General features: G+C 44.9%; 3 protein-coding genes across 3 annotated transcripts in view; 2 read left to right on the forward strand and 1 right to left on the reverse strand.

Moving 5' to 3' along the window:
• Positions 1–19,639, reverse strand: part of LOC143989797 (uncharacterized) — a 765,658-nt gene that overhangs the window by 299,703 nt on the left and 446,316 nt on the right. The gene's annotated exons all lie outside the window — the stretch shown is intronic.
• The window catches only part of LOC143989578 (uncharacterized), a 229,597-nt gene that overhangs the window by 166,792 nt on the left and 43,166 nt on the right, over positions 1–19,639 (forward strand). The window lies entirely within an intron of this gene.
• LOC143989838 (gastrula zinc finger protein XlCGF66.1-like) lies at positions 5,358–19,363 on the forward strand. The gene is made up of 3 exons (XM_077490117.1): positions 5,358–5,502; positions 5,591–5,714; positions 18,608–19,363. The coding sequence occupies exons 1-3, from the start codon at positions 5,479–5,481 to the stop codon at positions 19,180–19,182; spliced, it is 723 nt and encodes a 240-aa protein (XP_077346243.1). The 5' UTR covers positions 5,358–5,478; the 3' UTR covers positions 19,183–19,363.

Below are 19,639 nucleotides of genomic sequence, written 5' to 3' on the forward strand. Positions count from 1 at the left end.
GCGAGGAGACATCGCTAGGAACCTGGGCTTAATTCAGCTGGGGAGGCTGATGCCGGTGTTATCCTGAAGGTGAATCGATCGTTCTGCCCGAAGGGATGTCCGGAGAGATTGAGGTCTCTCATACACAGCAGCAGGGCTGGGGAGTCTGTTACCTGCAGTGTTTGGTGCGTCCCATCCTCCCTTGGGGAAAGCGGAGGACTAGGACGTTTGTTTTGGCGCTGCCTGGGGAAGATGTTTACTGGAGTGTCCGAGTCTCCCCCTCGTTAGTGCGGCCAGCATGGAGCTCAAGGCTGGGTCGGATGACGGGCAACGTGTTTTCCGATGGGAGAGGTCACTTCCAGTTCACACGTGACTTTTGGTTCTGGTCGAGGAACGCTGAAACGAATGGCGCGAAGGCTGGTGTGTGCCCCATTCAGGCTGTAGCAACAGCTAAGAGGAGCAGTTTTGTGGCAAACCGTTCTGGCCGAAGGGATGTCCGAGACTGACGGTTCCCATTCGGTTCCAGGTGATGCCAGCACCAGCCATTCTACGGTAAGTGGAACCCTAGGGTGGTGTTCCCTTACTATTTTCCCACTTAGCTCCACAGGTGAACCCCCCTCATTGGTGGGAGGGGAGGAGTTGCACGTCTGGGACCCTGGTGATGGTCGGTCCTGGGGGGGTGCACTCCTGGTGTCGGTCTGGTGTTGATTTTTTTGCTGGCAGGGTCTGATGCTGGTGTTTTTTTTTTTGTCATTACAGGACAAGTCCATGAAAAAATCTAAGCTCTCACAGGGGTCCAAGAAGAAGTGCCCCTTATGTAGAAGTGTGTTAGGGGAATCCTGGGGGAAAGTGTTATGCAGGAATTGCATTGAGGGCTTAGTTAGGGATCATGCTGAGGAACAAAGTTCTGGTCTGGTGGCTTCTGTTAAAGAGCTTTCCAGCACTTTTCAATCTTTTAAGGCTTTGTTTGAAAATTTTCAGCCTTTGCAACCCCCAGCTAGTCCTCTGCCAGCACAGCAAGATGTCACACCTGGCCCCTTAGCAGGTCCCTCTGCTAATGAAGGATTACTTGGGGGTAACAGAACGACATTAGAGGATGATCCTGACAGTGAATCCTCACACTCTTTAGAGTCAGAGGGAGAGAAAGTGGATGGTGAGTCCTCCAGATCCTCCCGATACAAGCTCTCCCTGGAGGAAGTGGAAGAGCTCCTGGGAGCTATTCACACTACACTAGGTATCCAAGAGGAGAAAAAATCCCAGTCTCCCCATGACCAGATGTATGAAGGTCTCGGAGAACCGAAGAAAAGGGTCTTCCCGGTCCATGAGGTTCTGGTAGACACCATTAGGAAGGAATGGCGAGACCCAGAGAGGAAGCCTTTCTTTTCTAGAGCAATGAAACGCAGATTCCCTTTTTCAGAGGATGAAGCTGCTGTGTGGAACAAATCTCCTAGACTGGATGCAGCCTTTTCTCAGGTATCCAGAAAGACAGATTGGGCCTTTGAAGATATAGGTATGCTAGCAGACCCTATTGACAAGAGGATGGATTCTCTCCTCAAGAAATCCATGGGTTTCTTCTTAAGCAATCTTAAGCCTGCAATGGCTGTCACAGTGGTGGCACATAACATGGAGCATTGGTTGACTCATATAAAAACTCATATTTAGGCAGGGACCGCAAAGGAGGAAATTCTTTCCTCCGTCCCAATGCTTTTAAAAGGAGTCGCATACATAGCGGATGCGTCAGCAGAGTCGCCCCACATGTCTGCTAGATCCTCTGCCTTGGCTAATTCAGCCAGAAGGGCACTTTGGTTAAAAACATGGCAAGGGGACAATGCTTCAAAGATCAAGCTTTGTGGAGGAAGACTGGGGGCTTTTCTCCCACAGTGGGAGTCGGTTACATCCAATCCATTTATACTAGGCATTGTAAGGAGGGGGTACAGACTGCAGTTCTCAAGCCCCCCCACACAGAGTGTCCAAGGTCGTCTCAAGGGATGCAAGCGGCACGGGTTGGGGAGCACACCTGGAGAAAGGTCTGGCCCAAGGTTTCTGGAGTTTTGAGGATGCGGGGAAGTCCTTGAATTGGAGAGAGCTGAGGGCCATCTCCCTGGCTCTCAGGTTTTTCCAGCAGGAACTCCAGTGACATCATCTTCAGGCCCGTTGGACAATTCTTCAGCAGTTGCTTACATCAATTGACAGGGGGGCACAATAAGCAGTTCCCTTTGCTTGCTAACGAAAGCAATGTTCAGCTGGCCAGAGGACACGGTGCTCTCTCTATCAGCAGTACACCTGAAAGGAGCGCTAAATCAGAGGTAGACTTCCTTAGCAGGAGGAACCTGGGAGAGAGAGACTTGGTCCTTGGTCTTTTTGCATCAAGAGAAAACGCAAAAACTCCTCTATTCTCAATTGGGGGGGGGCGGAGCAATAGGAGATGCTCTTTCTCAGAGATGGCCTTTTGCCAAGTGCTATGCCTTTCCCCCTCCTGTGCTGTTGCCGGAAGTTCTGAGGAAATTCCAATTAGAGGACACAACCCTAATCTTGACGCTACCCAGCTGAGCGCCCCCCCCCCTCCTGAGCCGTACCAGGCTGTGTGCTCTCAACACGGGGGGTGCCTTGGGGAAGGGGGGGGCCGCGTGGCCCCCCCACCCCAAAGCACCTTGTCCCCATGTTGATGAGGACAAGGGCCTCTTCCCGACAACCCTGGCCGTTGGTTGTCAGGGTCTGCGGGCGGGGGGCTTATCAGAATCCGGGAGCCCCTTTAATAAGGGGGCCCCCGGATACCGGCCCCCCACCCTATGTGAATGAGTATGGGGGACAATGTACCCCTACCCATTCACCTGTAAAATAAAAGTACAAAAAAAACACAACACACGAGATAAAATACTTTATTGCACAGCTCCGGGGGTCTTCCGTCTTCGGGGGTCTTCTCGCCGGACTCCTCCGCTATCTTCTTGTAGCTCTTTGCTAGCGGAGGAGCCCGGCTTTCTTCCTCGCCACCGGCCTCTTCTTCCGACTTCGGGGGTCTTGTCCCCCTCTTCGGTTCTTCTGCCGGGCCACCGCGCCCTCTAGCTCTTTTACAGGTGGTGGCCCGGTCTTCTGTAGCCGCCGCCGCCTTCCGTTCTTCTGTTCTTTTCTTCTTCTTCTTCAGATGTTCCCTCGCCGAGTCTTTGGTGGATGTCACATGGGTGGATGTCACATGGGTTGATGTCACATGGCGACAGTCCCAGCATCCTCCGGGACTGTGACATCGTAAGGGGGCGGGGTCTCCATGTGACATGAACCCATGTGACATCCACCGAAGACCCCGCCCCTTGTCCCTATATAAGTCGCCGCGTGCCCGTTCCCTGTCATTGTGAGCGGAGGACTCAGCCGGGCTCCTCCGCTAGCAAAAGAGCTACAAGAAGATAGCGGAGGAGTCCGGCGAGAAGACCCCAGAAGACGGAAGACCCCCGGGGCTGTGCAATAAAGTATTTTATCTCGTGTGTTGTGTTTTTTTTGTACTTTTATTTTACAGGTGAATAGGTAGGGGTACATTGTACCCCATACTCATTCACATAGGGTGGGGGGCCGGTATCCGGGGGGCCCCCTTATTAAAGGGGGCTCCCGGATTCCGATAAGCCCCCCGCCCGCAGACCCCGACAACCAACGGCCAGGGTTGTCGGGAAGAGGCCCTTGTCCTCATCAACATGGGGACAAGGTGCTTTGGGGTGGGGCCTGGTACAGCACAGGAGGGGGGGGTGCTCGCTCGCCCCCTCTTTCCTGGCCGGCCGGGTAGCGTGCTCAGACAAGGGTCTGTTGTGGACTTGGGGGGGACCCCCACGCCGATTTTTTTCGGCGTTGGGGTTCCCCTTTAAGTCCATACCAGGCGGCGGGGCCAGCGACGTCTCCTTCGCGGGCCCCGCCTACCTGGAGACGTGCTCGAAATGAGTGGACTTTTCTCCGGGCGGGAAAAGTCCGCTCATTTCAAAAGTACGGCGGACTGGCATACACACGGCCGGATTGTCCGCCGAAATGCGAGTCCGGCGGGAAGAATGGAGTGCAACACGGCATTCTAAGTCCGCCGTACTTTCGGGTCAAAAAAGTATGCCGGAGGCTACACATGGGGGGATTGTCCGGCGGACTTGAGTTTGCCGGACTTGAGTTTGCCGCTTGTTTGATCGTGTGTACGCGGCATTAAAGGACAGGTTTCGGCTTTAAGTGTTTTTCTTGAACAGCAACTGGCAGCGAATCCTTCGGTTTCCAGGTTCTTTAAAGGTTTAAGTAGACAGAGACCAGTCAGTTTCTATCCCTTTCCAGTTTGGGATCTATCTTTAGTATTGCAGGCTCTTACAGAGGATCCTTTTTTTTTTTGGTAGCAATCGCTACCGCGAGAAGGGTTAGTGAGCTAGAAGCCCTTTCAAGGAGGGCGTCTTTCCTTCAGGCTTTTCTGGATTGGATTATTTTTAAAAACCGATCTGGCCTTTTTGCCAAAGGTAGCTTCAAAATTTCATAGAAGTCAGAAAATTTGTTTTCCCATTTTTTGTTCAAATCCTGTGAGGGAACAGGTGCATGTCTTTCACAAGTTAGATGTCAGAAGGTGCGTGTTAAAATACCTGGAGATTACAGAGAAATTCAGCTAGTATGATTCATTTTTTTGTCTCTTTTTCAGGGGCTAGGAAGGGGTCCAAAGCCTCTAGAAATACTATAGCCAGGTGGATAAATTTGGCAATCTGTCAGTCATACATAGCAAAGGGGGTGGAGGTCCCGGAAGGTATTAGGGCCCATTCCACTAGGGCTATGGCAACGTCACAAGCAGAGTGGGCTGGTGCTACACCCGAGCAGATCTGCAGAGCAGCAACCTGGTCAAGTTTAAGACTCTCGTTAAGCACTACAGACTGGACTAATTGTCTGCCCAGGACCAGGCCTTTGGACGTAAAGTCCTACAAGCCGTAGTCTCACCCTAGGGTAAGTGCTCGCTTATCCTCTCAAGTGTGCTGTCCTGAAAGACGAAAGAGGGAAAATCGAAGTTACGTACCGGTAACATTTTCTCCAGGAGTCTTTCAGGACAGCACCGGTACTCACCCAAAATAAGATCTTACCATTAGGACATGAGAGCATCAGGTATGTGTAATTTTTTATGATGTATCCTTATGCCTCCCTAGTCTGACCAGAGGTGCTCGTGCAAAAGCTGAAAGGCTGGAGGGAAGGAGTAGTTTTTAAGATCTGGTGGAGGCGGTGTTTCCTGAGAAGGGAGGAGCCAAGGTTTCTCAAGTGTGCTGTCCTGAAAGACTCCTGGAAAAAACGTTACCGGTAAGTAACTTCGATTTTTTTTTTTTTTATATATATTTACATTTATTATAATGGAGTGGTGAGGAGGATTCTTGGGATATTGTTTGATTTTACTATCTGTGTTCAAATCTAGAGTATTCCTCCTATGACATCCAGTGATCATATGCCCATCACATTTCCTCCACCTCCCTGATAGAATAGAGAAATACAAAGAAGATTCTAGAAGTCACCAAGAAGATGACGGAGCTGCTGACAGGAGAGGTGAGGAGGATTCTGGGAATTCTGGGACATTATCCAGTAACAGACAAGGGATGTGTCTGGATGGTGACTGTATCATTGTGTGTGTCAGGTTCCTATAAGATGTCAGGATGTCACTGTCTATTTCTCCATGGAGGACTGGGAGTATTTAGAAGGACACAAGGATATCTACAATGATGTCATGATGGATAAACCGCCACCCCTCACATCACCGGGTAAGAGGATACTTTATTGTAAAGGAGAGAGCAGTATGGAGGCTCCACCTAAATCCCCCACCATCTGATAGACACATAGAAACAATGTGTTCAGTCGCAGGGGATGGGAGAGAGTGGGTTGGGTCCTATGCAACTTGTCTCATGTGAGCATTTAGAATAGCACTGATTGTCTGACCCTTACACTGTAAAATTCATATTGTACATTACATACTCCTGACCCCTGCACTATATACTCTATGGTGTACATTACATCATTCTGATACTATATAGTTCTATCTGTTGTATCTTATACAATATGTTGTACATTACATAGTCCTGACTTCTGCTCTCTCCCCTCCACCCACTGCTATATATACACATAATATGTATTCTCTTTTGTTACACCCATTTTCTACCAGATGGACGTGTTATGTCCGATGATTTGATTGGAGCATAGACCTTTATATATTGATACAAATGTGATAACATTCTCAAACTTTGGAACCTTAAACAGAAAGTGATAAGGGAGAGTCAATAACCCAATGATGGAGGTCTTCAGGATCAGTCCAGTCTTCATCTTGGTTGTTCTCCCCCCATCCTCACTCTCTGACCTCTGGTGGGGCTCAGCCCCGCTGTTATTCATGACTAAATCATGGACTAAATAAGGAAGGTCAGGACTTCTTGTGTTGGGAAGATGGCAATGAGTGATAGAGGGGGAGGGGACACTCGTCCTATAATCCCCTCATCACTGTCACTCCTATAAAAGACAGTTCTTGTCACATTTCACATGCTTAGTGATATGCCTTTAAATGTTATATATATTATTATGTCCCTGGTTCCTCTCCTTCCTGTAGCTCAGATTTATCATGTGTACAGTAGTTAGCTCCACCCTTTGTTCATTCTCCCAGTAATGCATCTCAGCCTCATTTCTCATGGAGTGGATCACATTATGATATTTTGATCTATCAGATGTTTATTGTTGTAAGATCCTCAGTTTATAGATTAAACTTCACAAGGTATTCAAGATGTCGTCTGGATTGTCACTGTCAGTTTATTCAGCTAAGATTGTGTTATCGATATCTAAACACAACTGTAAGATACAGAGATCAAATTTTTAGTGCTTAGATTGGAGAGGCAGAACAGTCAAAAGATCATTAGAAATATCAGTGAAATGTCTTTAACCACTTAATAACCGCCCTATAGCCGAATGACGGCTTTAGGGCGGTTTCTTAACTGTGGGAGGCCGTCATATGACGTCCTCCCAGAATTCCCCTCTCGCGCGCCCCCTGGGGCGCGCACTCGAGAGCGTCCGTGACCGCATCACGGATCGCGGTAAACGGCCGCTCGTCGCGGCCGTTTACCACGTGATCGCTCCGTCAAATGACGGAGTGATCACTTGTAAACAAACCGGCGTCATGTTATGACGCCGGTTCCTCCCTCCCCCTCTCTGTACCGATCGGAACAGCGGAGGGGGAGGAGATCGGTGTCAGCAGCGATGTGGGCTGCATCTGCAGTGCCCACATCGCTGCTCACCGAATTTAACCCCTAAATTCCCTGCAAATACTCTGCAATACCCTGCCATTACTCTGCATTACTCTGCATTACTCTGCATTACTCTGCATTACTCTGCAATACCTTGCATTACTCTGCATTACTCTGCATTACTCTGCAATACCCTGCATTACTCTGCATTACTCTGCAATAGTCTGCATTACTCTGCAATACTCTGCAATACCCTGCAATACCCTGCCATTACTCTGCAATACCCTGCAACACTCTGCAATGCTCTGCAACACCCACCAATACCCTGCAACACTCTGCAATGCTCTGCAACACCCGCCAATACCGTGCAACACTCTGCAATGCTCTGCAACACCCTCCAATATCCTGCAATGCTCTGAAACGCTCTGCAACACCCGCCAATGCCCTGCAACACTCTGCAATGCTCTGCAACACTCTGCAATGCTCTGCAACACCCACCAATACCCTGCAACACTCTGCAATGCTCTGCAACACCCGCCAATACCCTGCAACACTCTGCAATGCTCTGCAACACCCGCCAATACCGTGCAACACTCTGCAATGCTCTGCAACACCCTCCAATATCCTGCAATGCTCTGCAACGCCATACTCTGAGATACCTAGCCATACTCTGATATACCCAGCCATAGTCGGTGATACCCTGCAATACCCAGCCATAGACACCCCCCCCCCCCCCCCCCCGCCGCCCTCCGGTGCTTCTACCGACTCGCCAATACTATCAAATCCAGAATCTTTTTTTTTTTTTTTTTTTTTCAGGCTTCCCAGCTTAGAGGTGAGATGCGGGGTCTTATTGACCCCACATCTCACTGTAAAGAGGACCTGTCATGCCATATTCCTATTACAAGGGATGTTTACATTCCTTGTAATAGGAATAAAAGTGATCAAAAAATGTATTTTTGGGGAAAAAAAATGTCAAACTAAAATAAATAAAGTAAAATGAACAATAAAATTATTTTTTTTTTTTTTAAAGCGCCCCTGTCCCCATGTGCTCGCATGCAGAAGCGAACGCATACGTAAGTCCCACCCACATATGAAAACGGTGTTCAAACCACACATGTGAGGTATCACTGCGTACGTTGGTGCGATAGCAATAATTCTAGCCCTAGACCTCCTCTGTAACTCAAAACATATAACCAGTAAAAAAAAAATTAAATCATCGCCTATGGGGATTTTTAAGTAGCGACGTTTGGCGCCATTCCACGAGCCTGTGCAATTTTGAAGAGTGACATGTTAGGTATCGATTTACTCGGAGTAACTTCATCTTTCACATTATGCAAAAATTGGGCTAACTTTACTGTGTTTTTTTTTTTTAAGCACAAAACAGTTTTTTTTCCAAAAAAAAGCATTCGAAAAATTGCTGCGCAAATACCGTGCGAGATAAAAAGTTGCAACAACCACCATTGTATTCTCCAGGGTGTTTGCTAAAAAAACATATATAATGTTTTGGGATTCGATGTAATTTTCTAGCAAATAAATGATGATTTTTACATGTAGGAGAGAAATGTCAGAATTGTCCTGGGTGCTCCAGAACGCCTGATGGCGCTCCCTGCATGTTGGGCCTCTGTATGTGGCCGCACTGTGTAAAAGTCTCACACATGTGGTATCGCCGTACTCGGGAGTAATAGCAGAATGTGTTTTGGGGTGTAATTTGTGGTATGCATATGCTGTGTGAGAAATAAACTGATAATATGACAATTTTGTGAAAAAAAAAAAGTAAAAAAAATCTTGATTTTGCAAAGAATTGTGGGAAAAAATGACAACTTCAAAAAACTCATCATGCCTCTTACTAAATACCTTGGAATGTCTTCTTTCCAAAAAGGGGTCATTTGGGGGGTATTTGTACTTTTCTGGCATGTTAGGGTCTCAAGAATTGAAATAGGCCGTCAGTACTTCAGGTGTGATCAATTTTCAGATATTGGCACCATAGCTTGTGGACTCTATAACTTTCACAAAGACCAAATAATATCCACCAATTTGTACTTATTTTTACCAAAGATATGTAGTGGTATAAATTTTGGCCAAAATTTATGAAGAAAAAATTACTAATCTGCTAAATTTTATAACAGAAATGAAGAAAAATTCATTTTTTTACAGAATTTTCTGTATTTTTTCTTTTATAGCACAAAAAATAAAAAACCCAGCGGTGATTAAATACCACCAAAAGAAAGCTCCATTTGTGTGAAAAAAAGGACAAAAATTTCATATAGGTTCAGTGTTGCATGACTGAGTAATTGTCATTCAAAATGTGAGAGCACCGAAAGCTGAAAATTGGTCTGGTTATTAAGGGTGTTTAAGTGCCCAGTGGTCAAGTGGTTAATAGGATCCTTTCTATTTCTGGCTAAACAGTGAGATGTTATATGGTCATTGGAATTAGGAGCTAACAGACAGTGAAACCATTACTACACAATCCTGTATGTGTCTGCAAGTAAATCTCAGCATAGCAGTCATCAGCCACAGGACAATGTTACTGCTGTGAATGTTCATACAACTGTGCCATACAAACAGTTTATACAATGCCTCTGTATGTATTAGCATATGGCTTTTTGTCTGTGAAATCAAAGCAAACCTTTCTGTAACTGTAGCCTTGGAAACCTGAACTCAGGCACAGCCAAATGATACATTGCTGCTGGAAGGACTTTACTATTAACTCTCTTACAATGTTTAAGCAAATTAATATGCAATCTGGGGAAACTAAGACACAACCAGAATCAGAACTCCTACCAGATCAGGAATTAAACCCTGAATCAAACAAAAGAGAAAAACGCTTAACAAAACCAAACTTGAAAGTGTAATGCCCCATACACATGGTCGGACATTCCGACCACAAAATCAGTAAAAAAATTTCCCCAACGGATTTTGGGCCAAAATTGTCTTGCATACACGCGGTCGCACAAAGTTGTCGGAAAATCTGATAGTTCCGAACAAGGTGACATCAAACACATATGTCGGGAATATAAACTGGCCAGTAGCCAATAGATTTTGTCTTAGTCTATTCTGAGCATGCGTGACACTTTGTCCGTCAGAATTGTCTACACACGATCAGAATTTAATCGGATTTTGTTGTCGGAAAGTTTTAGAGCCTGCTCTCAAACTTTGTGCGTCGGAAAATCAGATGGAAAAAGTCTGATGGAGCCCACACATGATCGGATTTTCTGACAACACAGTCCGATTCCCACATTTTCCATTGGAAAATCTGACCGTGTGTATGGTACATTAGAGAATCTTAAAGCTGACAAGGAAGAACTACTGCCTAATATCAATGACTTATGGTCTAATACTGTTAAAGTGGTTGTAAACCCTTACAAATGACTTTGACCTACAGGTAAGCCTAGATTAAGGCTTACCTGGAGGTCCAAGAAATATATCCTAAACCTATACAGTTTAGGAGATATTTACAAAAAGACAGGCGCCACTGTCGACGCATGCGCCGTAGACAGCAGCGCGCAGGTGCACTGAGCACGCCGGAGATCACGGTGATATGCCGCTCGTGTCGGCTCCCGTGCACATGCGTGTGAGTAACGTCATCGCGGCTCCGGCGAATCACAGCGTCGGAGCAGGGAGACCTGGAAGTCACTCTGGGGTACATGACAGCGGCTAAGATGAAGGAGGAGGACCGCTTCGGGGGCTTCGTTCTCAGGTAAGTTATTCATAATGAGCTAGTATGCTATGCATACTAGCTCATTATGCCTTTGCCTTGCAGGTTGCATTTAAAAAAAATAGCCTTTACTTCCTCTTTAAATGCATGTCTGCTCTCTCACAGCAATCTCATGAGCCATTACAACTAGAGGGTGCTATCAAGAAATTGAATGTTGCTTATGAGAGTTATCAAGACTGTGTTAAATATACTGATCTCCTTAAAGCGGTACAACACTCAAGGGTCATTGGAAGAATTAAAGGGATTTGAGGAGCTCAATCTTGAAAGACATAATTTAGTGGTGCATACAAAGGCAGAATTGGGAAAAACATAGCTTCAAAAATCCAGATCTTATAGCTCTGTATCTACTAGACACTCCACAAGATCTTCCTGATCCCTACAGTCAAGCTCAGTCAACAACTCAAAAGACTGTGCAGATGCTTCTAAAATTCAGTCAGCTTTTGCCCAATAGAAAGCAGAAATCAAAGCTCAAGCTGCATGCCAGAAAGCAAAGATGGAAGCTCAAGCTGCATGCCAGAAAGCAAAGATGGAAGCTCAAGCTGCACGCCAGAAAGCAGAGATGAAAGCTCAAGCTGCATGCCAGGAAGCAGAGATGGAAGTTCAAGCTGCGCGCCAGAAAGCAGAGATGGAAGCTCAAGCTGCGCGCCAGAAAGCAGAGATGGAAGCTCAAGCTGCGTGCCAGAAAGCAGAGATGGAAGCTCAAGCTGCGCGCCAGAAAGCAGAGATGGAAGCTCAAGCTGCGCGCCAGAAAGCAGAGATGGAAGCTCAAGCTGCGCGCCAGAAAGCAGAAATGGAAGTTTTGGAAAAACAATGTGAGCATGCCACAGCCGTGGCAAGGTTAACGGTCTTAGAACAAGCTGCTAGCTAAAGTAAAAGAGACAACAGTTGCAGACACTCATTTGTATCTTATGCCTCAGATTCTTCACATACTTCTCCAGAACATCAACTCCCTCTCACAGCAGCCAAGGCACTCAATTGAGGGCTCTGCATCTGCTGTACCTCAAGATGATTTGCCTTTATATCTTCCAGCAAGCAGCAGACACTAGTATGCATATAATAGACTGTCCACCTTACTCTGGCACTAACCAAGTACCTCCTAGCAAGTGCACTACTCCACAGCTGCAAACCAACATATCAATGAACTTTAAGCCAGTTCCAGCATTGAATGCCTTAGCACCAACATATGTTCCCAAGTCACTCAACATCACCGCACCAGCCATCACAACTAACTCTGTTCCACCTGCAGTCATGCATCTAAAGTCTGAGAACATGAACATGTCGCAGTTGGCTAAATACATGCTCCTCGTAGAGACCTCTCTAAGACAGGCCTCACCACATTTTATGACAAGCCTGAAAATGAGAGGCTGGAAATCCACCTTTAAGGCCACAATGACTGACATAGACATCAAGGTCACAGAGGAATTAGATCTGCTCCTCAGATGGCTAGGTCCCCAGTCTGCTGATTGCATTAAGAGGCTCAAAGCAGTTCATATTGATAACCCTGCTGCAGGCCTTTATGCTGCTTGGGACAGACTTGAACATACCCTTGGCAGTCCAGGGGCCATTGAAGAGGCCTTATTCAAAAGCTTGCAAAGCTTCCCAAAGATCTCTTCTAGAGACAATTTAAAGTTTTAAATAACTCAGCAATGTTTTATTAAAACTTCATCTTCCTAAAGTTGACATCAACTTACCTGGTCTCAGTTACCTTGACACCCCTTGTGGCATCAACCCTATTATTCTCAAGCTACCATATGGCATTCAGGAAAAATGGGCAGCGTTTGAATCAAAGTATAAGAAAAAACATCAAGTTGCCTTTCCTCCATTTTGCTACTTATGTGAGTTCATGAAAAGAATTACAGACACTAAGAATGACCCCTTTGGTGACCGTAACCCTCTCAGTTCACCCTCTCCAAAACCTATGAACGCACAGAGACCATACAGCTCCATTGTCAATGAAAAGGACTAATGTTCTACCTGGGCCTGCTACAGTTCTTGAAAAGACCGATCAAAACAAGACAATTGAGAACCCAAATTGCCAATGTCAAAAACATAACAAACCACATCCACTTAGGAAATGTATCAGCTTCAGAAAGAAAGATAGTGGACCCTAGGACGTACTGCTGCTGATTGTACCCAGGGAGGTTAAGGAAGCAGGTCTACTGGATCATTAACACAAATCCCAGTTGAAGCTAAAGCATAGATTCCCCAGGGCGCAGAGTCTAAGAGCCAGCAGGTGTTCACCAGAGCCTCTAGTAGTAAGGATGGACTGCGCTGCAGTCTGGCTCCAGGTCGTGGTCCCTAGGGTCTCAGCTCACTGTAGACTACAGGAGAATGAAGCAGTAGGCTGGAACAACAAGGAGAGTAAAGAAATAAAGCAGAGGTCAGGGCAACTAGCAGACAGGAACAACAGAGTACACGCCAAAGGTTCAGGGTCACAGGCAAACAGGTATAGTCGAGGATATGCCAAAAGGTCAGGGTTACGAGCAGACAGGAATAGTCAAGAACATGCCAAGGTCGGTAACAGAGACAAATGAAGAGCACATGGCAAGCAGGAAACAGGAAGCCAAACACTCAATGAATACACAATGGTTGATCAGCACCGCTGACTAGCAGTGCACAGGTTAATATAGGGTTCCCTGATAGGGCCTGGGGTGGAGCCATGCTTAGAGGAGAGGTTATAAAAACAACCAGGTTTCAGTGTCTGGCCTCTCAGTCTGAACACATGAGGAAAGGTAAGCAGACAGAGAAGGATTACTGCATAACCATGACAGTCAGCCTGAAGAGATCATAAGACTGTTTACTAATCTGGATGATCAGAGCAACGTATCTCTTGCAAGAGCTGTTGAAGATAACAGGAGATGCTCTACCTTATACCCTAAGCACTTGTGTCGGCACTACAGAAGTCTTAGGTAGGAGAGCCAGTGGTTTTGTAGTTGCTCCTCTGAATGACAATGTGGAAATATCATTGCCCACTATCACTGCAACTAGATTCCAAGCAACAAAGAGGAGATCCCTACTCCTGAAGCTGCCTTACACCATTCTCACTTGAAGAACATAGCTGACCAAATGGCAGCCCTCAATGAAAGTGCTGATATCCTGCTGTTATTCAACCGAGACATCTTAAGGGTGCGTAAGGTTTGTCAGCATATCAACTTCCACATGATGCACCATATGCTCAGTGTTTGGCTCGAGGCTGGGTCATCATAGGCAATGTCTGTCAAGTCAAAGGCAGAAGGTCTTACTCAGTCTCTTCCTTTAAAACACACATCCTGTCAAATGGACAGAGTACTTGTTCTGCACAATGACCACATCAATATAATGTGAAAGAAAGACTGTTTAAAAAATGTGTACAACGGCACATCATACAAGACTATAAGCTCTTAATTTCTGGGATGAGAACATTGGCAACACAGTGTTCAAAATAACCAGTAAAGACAATAAGTTGGCAGCTACCATGGAAGACAAAGAATTCTTGAAAACCATGAGTAAAGAGTTCTACCAAGAGAATTCCAACAGTTGGGTAGCACCTTTTACCATTTCAAACCCCAAAAAAGAGACTACCAAAAAGAGAACATGCAAAATCATGGGTTGTTTCTTTAAAGAGCAGTTTGAACCAGAAGCCTGAGAAGAAAAAAGCACTTTGTGGACTTTATGTAGAAGGTGTTTGAGAGAGATCATTCGGAGCCTGCCCCTCTTGAGGAAGGAGAAGACTATTGGTACCTACCATGCTTTAGTGTCTATCATCCTTGTAAGCCTGATCAGATTAGGGTGGTCTTCGACTCCAGTGCTCGTCATAAAGGTGTCTCCCTCAATGACAATCTTCTGACTGGGCCTAATATGAACAACAATCTTATAAGAGTTTTACTTTGCTTCAGACAAAAGCCAATTGCTGTTATGGCTGACAGTCAGCAAACGTTCCACTGTTTCATCTTCTGTGAAACCTGCAAAACTTCCTCAGGTTTTCAAAGCTACTGTAATAATGATGTAATTGATGAAGTCATAGACTACAGGATGAAGGTACATGTTTTCGGTAACAGTTCTTCTCCTGCAGTAGCAATTTATGGAGTGAGGAAAATGGCCCGAGGGTGAGAGAGAATTTGGATCTGATGGACGACAGTTCATCAAAAGTAATTTCTATGTAGACGATGGACTTAAATCTCTGCCTACGGAAGAGGCTATTGACCTTCTCACTAGAACCCAGAACATGCTTGCCATTGCAAACATTAGACTTCACAAAATCATCTCCAACAGCGACAAGGTCATGAGAGCCTTTCCTTCTCATGACATTGCTATCAGTGTCAAGAAATTCCAAATATGCTCTGACCTTTCAATTACACAAAGCAGTCATGGATTGCTTTGGAATGTTAAGCAAGACACATTCACATTTCAAGCATCAGTCTGTGACAAGCCCTTCACAAAGCGAGGAGTTTTGTCTACAATGAACAGCATTTATGATCCATTGGATTTCATAGCACCTCTCACCATTCAGACTAAGATACTGCTGAGACCACTTACTTCTGAAAGCTCAGGCTGGGATTTCCCCTTACCTGAGGAGAAACAACAAAGGTGGGAAACGGTCTCTAAAAGCATTAGAACAACTCCAGATACAATGCTCTTACACCTTAGCATCGTTAAAGCATACCACCAGAAGAGAAACCATTGTCTTCTCCGATGCATCCAACAAAGCCATTGCTGCCATGGCCTATCTTCGAGCTACGAATCCCAATGGTGAAGTAGGCGTAGGATTTATCATTGGAAAGGCCAAGCTCACACCAAATCTGCACAGACTATTCCAAGGCTTGAACTTTGTGCAGCTGTGTTAGCTGTGGAAATTGCTGAGTTTATAGAACTTGAAACAGATGTTGAAATAGACACTTTTTGACTTTTATACAGACAATAAAATAGTGCTAGGATATATACACAATCAAATATGGCAGTTCTATGTGTATGTTGGTAACAGAGTGGAACATATTAGTAAGCTCTCTATGCCTGAACAATGGAACTATGTTCCCACTAACCTCAACCCTGCTAATTGCGACAGTCATGCAGTACCCACCACTGCATTTATGGACACATCATGGCTATCTCCACCAGTACTCTTGAATGATAAACACAAATTTAATTTCTACAAATTCTACCCTTTGAACTGGCTTATCCAGAATCTGATAAGGAAGTCAGAGCTGTTACTGTAAAACTACTCAACACGTGTGAAAGCAAGGTAAGGCCGAGTCCTCCATGTCTTGAACACTTTTCTAAGTGGTCCTTTGTTGTATGAGCCATTGCACATATTATTCACATTGCTCATCAATTTGCAAACTGCTCTAGCACTGAAAAGGAGTGTCACAAATGGGACATCTGTAAAGGTCCCTCCACAATTGAGGAAGTCGCTCAAACAGAAAGTGTTATCATCCAATGTGTCCAACATAAAATGTACTCACAAGAGATTGTTAACATATCAAAGGAACTCAACCTCAACCTGTACAAAATAAATCCAATGATCATAAGTTATTTCTCGTTGGTGGTCACATTGGAAGATCTAATTCGTTCAGTGGAGAAAAAAATCTCCTCATTATTCCAGGACATCGTCACATTATTGCTTTGTTAGACAGTGCACATCAAAGTGATAGAATCAATGTTCTCTTCCTGTTTCATGAATGCCTTCATAAGATGTGTTTCTGTGCGAAGACCTGTAAAGTTACTTAGATCTGACTGTGGGACTAATTTTTACAGGAGCAGTAAAGATAGTGAACTTTTTGAATGACAACAAGTATAAATGGGAATTCAACCCACCTCATTCCTCTCACATGGGAGGCTCTTGGGAACGCATGATTGGAGTTGTAAGAAAAATCTGGGACTCTATGCTACTGGACCAGAAAACTTCCCAGCTTACCCATGAAATCTTAGTCACTCTTGTTTGGCTATAACCAATGCAAGGCCACTGGTCCCTGTGTCCTCAGATCCAGTGTCTCCAGTATTGCTCACTCCAGTCACTTTTATTAACCCAAAATATTGGGATAGCCACTATTCCCACAGAGGAAGTTGATTACTCTAACGTTTACAAGCATCAATGGAAACAGGTTCAACATTTTTGCTATTGTGTTTTGGAACCGCTGGAAGATGGAGTACCATTCTAAACTTCAAAGTCTCAGTAAATGAAAAACTAGAAAACCCAACCTACAAGTGGGAGACATAGTTCTCTTGAAAGAGACAGATTCTGAATGAATGAATAACTTGATTGGCGCTACATATACAAACTAAATCGCCTCAAAGCGCTTTTGCCGGCATTGTCCGTCTGGGTCTTCAGAAGAGATGGGTCTTGAGCTTCTTCCTGAATGCCAGATGGTTGCCTTCCATCACAACTATTGGCCTATGGGTCTTATTACAAAGACTATGCTAAGTAACAATGGGAAAGTAGAAGGTAACTAATTCAGCCCCGGAAAAATTTAGCCCCCCCCCCCCCTCCCAACTGGGCCAATTTTTTTCGATAGGGCACTGCATTGATTTAACTGACAATTGTGCTGTCATGTGATGTTGAGCTCAAACATAATTAATGTACTTTTTTTCCCCACAAATATAACTTTCTTTTGGTGGTATTTGATCACATCTGCGGTTTTAAATGTTTTCGCTATAAACAAAAAGAGTGACAATGTTGAAAAAAAACACATTTGTTACTTTTTTGCTATAACAAATATCCCAATTTAAAAAAATATATATTATTTTTTCCCTCAATTTAGGCCAATATTTATTCTTTTTCATATTTTTGGTAAAAAAACCGCAATAAGCGTATATTGGTTTGCGCAAAAGTTATAGCGCCTACAAAATGGGTTATTGATTTATGGCATTTTTATTCTTTTTTTTTTTTTGCTAGTAATGGTGGTGATCTGTGATTTTTATTGTGACTGCGACATTGTGGTGAACAGATCGAACACTTTTGACACCTTTTTTGAAACCATTGACATTCATACATCGATCACTGCTATAAATAGCCACTGATTATTGTGTAAATAACATTAGGGGCGATCAAGGAGTTAAATGTGTTCCCTGACTGTGTGTTCTAACTGTGGGGCGGGACTGACTAGGGGAGGAGACGATTAGTGTTCCTATATACTAGGAACACATGATCTGTCTCCTCTCCCCTGACAGGACATGGATATGTGTGTTTACACACACAGATCCAGGTTACTGCTCTGTCACGAGCGATCGTGTGTGCCCGGCGGACATCATGGCCTCTGGGCACATGCATCAGTTCCTTGGTGACGTGGCAGGCACGTGTCTCCCTATGCCAACGGGAAGCCAAGGACATCATATGACGCCCACCCAGGATGAGAGAGTCACCTTGCGGACATCATATGATGATACGCGAAATGCAAAGTGGTTAAACTTCACAAGATCTTCAAGGTGTCCTCTGGATCGAGTCACTGTCAGCGGAATAAACAAAGATTGCTTTACCGATATCTCAACACAACTGTAATTTACAGAGATAACACTTTCAATGCTTAGATTGGAGAGACAAAACACTCATTGTTTCCTCACTCTCTGACTAAGGTCCATGAATAAAGAAATGAACTGGTAGGAGATCAGAGGACCCATTTACTAGTTACCTTGAGGGGGGAATTGTAAGATCCTCAGAGACAAAGCTGCCTGATGTGGGCGGAGTCCTGGTTTAGGGGAACCAATCAGCTCATGTCTAGTAATAATCTTTGTATTTCTATTTTAGTAGATGGACGGGAGATGAAGAAAACCTCAGAGGATTGTCTCACTTTGTCTCCAGACTGTAAAGTAGAAGATGAGGACATCACACAGTATAGTCCAGGAGAAAACCCGACTACCTCAAATGTCCATCGGGCACCACACAGTGTAGATGGACCATCGTATTCCTCTTATTCCGAGGAACCTCAGACTGTGAGGGATGGTGCCATCCTTCCAACAGATGAGAGGTTTTCCTGTATTGAGTGCGGGAAGTGTTTCAATTTAAAATCTAATCTTCATAGGCACAAAAAAGTTCACACGGGGGAGAAGCCATATTCCTGTCCTGAGTGTGGGAAAGGTTTTTCACAGAAGTCCACTCTTTACAGATATCAGAGATCTCACACGGGAGAGAAGCCATATTCCTGTCCTGAGTGCAGGAAATGTTTTGCATGGAAGTCCCATCTTTACACACATCAGAGATCTCACACGGGGGAGAAGCCATATTCCTGTCCTGAGTGTGGGAAATGTTTTTCACAGAAGTCCAATCTTTACACACATCAGAGATCTCACATGGGGGAGAAGCCGTATTCCTGTCCTGAGTGAGGGAAATGTTCCTCACTGAAGTCCTGTCTTCCTGTACATCAGGGACCCCACACAACCCTCGAGGTATATTAGTGCCTTAAGTGCGGGAAATGTCTTCTATAGGAATGTTGCTGGACATCACAGCTCTCATGTGGGGAAGAAGCACACCCTGATATACACCTCAGATATACTCCATGGCTGAATCGGGGTCTCATATACTTGTCTCTTATGTCCTGATAAAATAAAAGATAATTTTAACCAAAACCGTATATAAATCTGAGGTGCTTTTAGGAATGTCGGGGTATTTTTTAACTTAGGTGCTCAGTACAAGCGCATGCTGAGCAGACAAATCACATACCCGGTGTCCGCTCTGTTAAAGGAAAAGTTCACCTTTTATAAAAAATAATAAATTCACATTTTCTGCAGGTAAAATTTTTTGCATTGCAGCCATGATGTGGTTATGGCTGGTGCTATGCAG

The sequence above is a fragment of the Lithobates pipiens genome, unplaced genomic scaffold, assembly GCF_037356315.1.
Source record: "Lithobates pipiens isolate NorthernLeopardFrog02 unplaced genomic scaffold, aLitPip1_a1.2 Scaffold_18, whole genome shotgun sequence".
Lineage (NCBI taxonomy): Eukaryota > Metazoa > Chordata > Amphibia > Anura > Ranidae > Lithobates > Lithobates pipiens.

What these genes read in the sequence shown, in the direction of transcription:
- LOC143989838 (XM_077490117.1), top strand. Translation starts at nt 5,479, where the DNA reads ATGACGGAGCTGCTGACAGGAGAG. An exon ending in CGGAGCTGCTGACAGGAGAG is followed by an intron (nt 5,503 to 5,590) that starts GTGAGGAGGATT and finishes TGTGTGTGTCAG; the next exon opens with GTTCCTATAAGATGTCAGGA. An exon ending in GCCACCCCTCACATCACCGG is followed by an intron (nt 5,715 to 18,607) that starts GTAAGAGGATAC and finishes TTTCTATTTTAG; the next exon opens with TAGATGGACGGGAGATGAAG.